Source organism: Salvelinus fontinalis, unplaced genomic scaffold (assembly GCF_029448725.1).
Source record: "Salvelinus fontinalis isolate EN_2023a unplaced genomic scaffold, ASM2944872v1 scaffold_1221, whole genome shotgun sequence".
NCBI lineage: Eukaryota > Metazoa > Chordata > Actinopteri > Salmoniformes > Salmonidae > Salvelinus > Salvelinus fontinalis.
The window spans coordinates 1-5,341 of NW_026601430.1; the positions used below are offsets into that span (position 1 = coordinate 1).

Consider the following 5,341-nt stretch of genomic DNA (forward strand, 5'->3'; position numbering starts at 1 on the left):
ATTAACTGCATTTAAAGGTTGCGTGTACGTGCTTTTTTAATTCATGGCGACTAGGTACGGTTTGCTACGACGCACACCCTGAGCGTTCATCATGCGGCTAGAGAAGGCCTGTATGAACAAACTTCCTCACGCTTCTCATAGAAATTTACCAGTTTCTTCCAATGGTTTATCCCATGTAAATCAGAGTGGGTGGGAAATCCTGGTCTAACTGTTCCTGCCCTCAAACCCTAGGTTAGCGGCACTACAAGCAACTCTGGGAGAGCCTGGACCTGATAGCAACCTGCCAGCTAAGACAGGTTAGCATTGACTTATTTATTGGCACTGGGATATGAAGACACCCCGCCAAAACGATGGGCTAAGGATACGGGAGCTGGTTTTATATTTAAGCTTTCACTAATAGGAAACCAAGTCAGTTACAAGAGAAGACACCCAGCAGAGTCATTTAAATGCAAGTTGACAACCGTGATATTAGTTAGCACTGACACATTAAACCCGATTCTAGCAGCCTCATATGTACCAACCCCAAACACTCAGTTCCACAACCATCAAGTTTAAATGAACAAGAACCCATTCCACATAATGTGATGCTACTAGCATGATTTGACCAAATGTAGCTTAAAGTGTCAAATGGTAATTTAAGCACAGGGGTCAAAGTAGACATATATTGCCATCACCAGTTACTCATGTCAGGTCAAAGACCTCAACTAGTAGGAACCGTCAAAACAATACTGAGGACACAATTATTACAGTTAGCGTTTAATTGAGCCAAAACAAGAAATTGCAGTTACACACACAACCTGGACTAGAAAACCCATGAACTCTTGCATGGACCCCGAGCACCATGTCCCACATCAGATATCCATGTTTGTGGTCAACGGGGGCTGAGATGCAGAAGTCAACAGTTCCTCAATGGCATGGTCAGACTGGCCGGTCGCAGCTGCCGAGGTAGCGTCGTCAGACGGGCCAGTGGCAGCTTCAGAGGTAGCGTCGTCAGACGGGCCAGTGGCAGCTTCAGAGGTAGCGTCGTCAGACGGGCCAGTGGCAGCTTCAGAGGTAGCGTCGTCAGACGGGCCAGTGGCAGCTTCAGAGGTAGCGTCGTCAGACGGGCCAGTGGCAGCTTCAGAGGTAGCGTCGTCAGACGGGCCAGTGGCAGCTTCAGAGGTAGCGTCGTCAGACGGGCCAGTGGCAGCTTCAGAGGTAGCGTCGTCAGACGGGCCAGTGGCAGCTTCAGAGGTAGCGTCGTCAGACGGGCCAGTGGCAGCTTCAGAGGTAGCGTCGTCAGACGGGCCAGTGGCAGCTTCAGAGGTAGCGTCGTCAGACGGGCCAGTGGCAGCTTCAGAGGTAGCGTCGTCAGACGGGCCAGTGGCAGCTTCAGAGGTAGCGTCGTCAGACGGGCCAGTGGCAGCTTCAGAGGTAGCGTCGTCAGACGGGCCAGTGGCAGCTTCAGAGGTAGCGTCGTCAGACGGGCCAGTGGCAGCTTCAGAGGTAGCGTCGTCAGACGGGCCAGTGGCAGCTTCAGAGGTAGCGTCGTCAGACGGGCCAGTGGCAGCTTCAGAGGTAGCGTCGTCAGACGGGCCAGTGGCAGCTTCAGAGGTAGCGTCGTCAGACGGGCCAGTGGCAGCTTCAGAGGTAGCGTCGTCAGACGGGCCAGTGGCAGCTTCAGAGGTAGCGTCGTCAGACGGGCCAGTGGCAGCTTCAGAGGTAGCGTCGTCAGACGGGCCAGTGGCAGCTTCAGAGGTAGCGTCGTCAGACGGGCCAGTGGCAGCTTCAGAGGTAGCGTCGTCAGACGGGCCAGTGGCAGCTTCAGAGGTAGCGTCGTCAGACGGGCCAGTGGCAGCTTCAGAGGTAGCGTCGTCAGACGGGCCAGTGGCAGCTTCAGAGGTAGCGTCGTCAGACGGGCCAGTGGCAGCTTCAGAGGTAGCGTCGTCAGACGGGCCAGTGGCAGCTTCAGAGGTAGCGTCGTCAGACGGGCCAGTGGCAGCTTCAGAGGTAGCGTCGTCAGACGGGCCAGTGGCAGCTTCAGAGGTAGCGTCGTCAGACGGGCCAGTGGCAGCTTCAGAGGTAGCGTCGTCAGACGGGCCAGTGGCAGCTTCAGAGGTAGCGTCGTCAGACGGGCCAGTGGCAGCTTCAGAGGTAGCGTCGTCAGACGGGCCAGTGGCAGCTTCAGAGGTAGCGTCGTCAGACGGGCCAGTGGCAGCTTCAGAGGTAGCGTCGTCAGACGGGCCAGTGGCAGCTTCAGAGGTAGCGTCGTCAGACGGGCCAGTGGCAGCTTCAGAGGTAGCGTCGTCAGACGGGCCAGTGGCAGCTTCAGAGGTAGCGTCGTCAGACGGGCCAGTGGCAGCTTCAGAGGTAGCGTCGTCAGACGGGCCAGTGGCAGCTTCAGAGGTAGCGTCGTCAGACGGGCCAGTGGCAGCTTCAGAGGTAGCGTCGTCAGACGGGCCAGTGGCAGCTTCAGAGGTAGCGTCGTCAGACGGGCCAGTGGCAGCTTCAGAGGTAGCGTCGTCAGACGGGCCAGTGGCAGCTTCAGAGGTAGCGTCGTCAGACGGGCCAGTGGCAGCTTCAGAGGTAGCGTCGTCAGACGGGCCAGTGGCAGCTTCAGAGGTAGCGTCGTCAGACGGGCCAGTGGCAGCTTCAGAGGTAGCGTCGTCAGACGGGCCAGTGGCAGCTTCAGAGGTAGCGTCGTCAGACGGGCCAGTGGCAGCTTCAGAGGTAGCGTCGTCAGACGGGCCAGTGGCAGCTTCAGAGGTAGCGTCGTCAGACGGGCCAGTGGCAGCTTCAGAGGTAGCGTCGTCAGACGGGCCAGTGGCAGCTTCAGAGGTAGCGTCGTCAGACGGGCCAGTGGCAGCTTCAGAGGTAGCGTCGTCAGACGGGCCAGTGGCAGCTTCAGAGGTAGCGTCGTCAGACGGGCCAGTGGCAGCTTCAGAGGTAGCGTCGTCAGACGGGCCAGTGGCAGCTTCAGAGGTAGCGTCGTCAGACGGGCCAGTGGCAGCTTCAGAGGTAGCGTCGTCAGACGGGCCAGTGGCAGCTTCAGAGGTAGCGTCGTCAGACGGGCCAGTGGCAGCTTCAGAGGTAGCGTCGTCAGACGGGCCAGTGGCAGCTTCAGAGGTAGCGTCGTCAGACGGGCCAGTGGCAGCTTCAGAGGTAGCGTCGTCAGACGGGCCAGTGGCAGCTTCAGAGGTAGCGTCGTCAGACGGGCCAGTGGCAGCTTCAGAGGTAGCGTCGTCAGACGGGCCAGTGGCAGCTTCAGAGGTAGCGTCGTCAGACGGGCCAGTGGCAGCTTCAGAGGTAGCGTCGTCAGACGGGCCAGTGGCAGCTTCAGAGGTAGCGTCGTCAGACGGGCCAGTGGCAGCTTCAGAGGTAGCGTCGTCAGACGGGCCAGTGGCAGCTTCAGAGGTAGCGTCGTCAGACGGGCCAGTGGCAGCTTCAGAGGTAGCGTCGTCAGACGGGCCAGTGGCAGCTTCAGAGGTAGCGTCGTCAGACGGGCCAGTGGCAGCTTCAGAGGTAGCGTCGTCAGACGGGCCAGTGGCAGCTTCAGAGGTAGCGTCGTCAGACGGGCCAGTGGCAGCTTCAGAGGTAGCGTCGTCAGACGGGCCAGTGGCAGCTTCAGAGGTAGCGTCGTCAGACGGGCCAGTGGCAGCTTCAGAGGTAGCGTCGTCAGAGGACAGGTTATCATTTGCCAGAGAGCTACCATGGTTTGGAGAAGCTTGGGATTCTACTTCATTAGTCTCGAAATACTCTAGAGAGAAAACAAAGAAACAGTTGGGTATTCTACAGCAACACAGCTGTTCTACACGGTCTAGGCCAAACTGCTATTCGAATGTTGAGCAACATGAACCCAACACAGATTTCAAAGTATATATTTCAGGCCGTACCTTCTCTGTCTTGTTTAGCGTCAGACCCTATGGATCGGAGCAAGGCCAGGGCATGCACAATGGAGACGTCATTTGATGACAGCTCTGAAAAACGTAGGTTAAGGGACACAAGCAAAGTGACCAAATCAAAGGGTTTGACAACATTATTTAGACAACTGAGTTACTCTATGGTGTTGAATGAGTGTCAAACACAGCAGCACCATAGACACAGTACAAAGCTAGAAGGGTAGTGGAAAGAAACACTTACCTCCAAGTCTCCTCTGCAGAGAGACTTGCTCTTGCTTCTGGGACTTTCCAACAGGGTAACAAGAAACTGAGGAGAAAGTGTTGACAGAAAATAACTACATATATTAATAATAGAAGATGACCAATGCGGAACAAACAGTCACATTGTAACCTCCAACTGATAAAGTAAAGCATATTTCCCAAACAAATCCCTTCAATCCAAATAAAACATTAGTGAACCAACCTTTCACAACCCCCACAGTCACCACAAAGAGCAGCAGTTCTCTCACACCTCCCATGATCATGAAAATTGTCTGTGTTATCAACAGGTAATGTCTTCCCATGGCCTGTATGAGGCTTATATAGGCCACTAATGACCTTTTACCTGACAAACATGACTTAACGATCAATTAACATGCTTGATTGAGGTGTTACATTCAGATAGAAATAGACCATGTAGAACGTATGTTGATTCTGGTGGGCAGGCAATCTTTTCTACTCCATATATTGCATTTATATCTGTAATGTTTAACCCTAATGGTCTCAGATCAGCAGTAAAAAGAAGTAGGCCTAATTATTTTAGGTGTAATCTTCAAAGATATTAGGGGGAAATAAACACTGTACTCAAATCCACTTTTTACAATGCTCCTGGGAAATGGGTAGGCCTCCACCATATAGTCCTCATAGTTTTACAGCTGTGTTATATTCCTTTATTTACATAGATCACATACATAAATATTTATGTTAGCTGTAGGTAGCTTTGGGATAAAATTCCCATATTGTATTGTTACTAACATAAGTCATAATATATCATATTTTCCTCATTTGCTCTGTAGGAGGTTCGTCATATGAAGGACATTCAAGTGGGTGTGACCCCTAAACTGTAGGAGGAGCTCAGTGGGGTGACAGACATCCTGTAAGGGATCTCCAGCTAGTGTCTGAGGACCTGTAGGAGGCTGTGTCTACAGCAGTGGGGCAGGACAAGCATGGTAACCTAACCTCAATGTATGAAGGATTTTATTGTTAGGGATAGTAACCTCCAATCTTTTAAAATATGTCTCTGTGTCTCTCCACCAATCTCCCTTCTCTTCCCCATCCCCCAACCCACTTCAGTAGGTTCAGCCCAGGATAAGTGCACCATCCTGGCTGTGATCCCCAGTCCAGCTGCTCCATGTAACCTAGCTGGGAAGCAGGACCTCAGCGAATGTATGTGGTTGTTCCTTACTTTAACATAAAACTATCAT

At 53.3% G+C, this 5,341-nt stretch overlaps 1 protein-coding gene across 1 annotated transcript; it reads right to left on the reverse strand.

Annotated features, from left to right (window-relative positions):
* Positions 1–740: 740 nt before the first annotated feature.
* Positions 741–4,441, reverse strand: LOC129848843 (cell surface glycoprotein 1-like). Its single transcript, XM_055915933.1, has 5 exons — positions 4,342–4,441; positions 4,120–4,185; positions 3,873–3,956; positions 2,211–3,736; positions 741–2,168 (listed from the first exon to the last, which is right to left on the reverse strand). The coding sequence occupies exons 1-5, from the start codon at positions 4,439–4,441 to the stop codon at positions 852–854; spliced, it is 3,093 nt and encodes a 1,030-aa protein (XP_055771908.1). The 3' UTR covers positions 741–851.
* Positions 4,442–5,341: the final 900 nt, after the last annotated feature.

What these genes read in the sequence shown, in the direction of transcription:
- LOC129848843 (XM_055915933.1), bottom strand. Translation starts at nt 4,441, where the DNA reads ATGGGAAGACATTACCTGTTGATAACACAGACAATTTTCATGATCATG. An exon ending in GACTGTGGGGGTTGTGAAAG is followed by an intron (nt 4,186 to 4,341) that starts GTTGGTTCACTA and finishes CTTTCTCCTCAG; the next exon opens with TTTCTTGTTACCCTGTTGGA. An exon ending in CCACTGGCCCGTCTGACGAC is followed by an intron (nt 2,169 to 2,210) that starts GCTACCTCTGAA and finishes GACGACGCTACC; the next exon opens with TCTGAAGCTGCCACTGGCCC.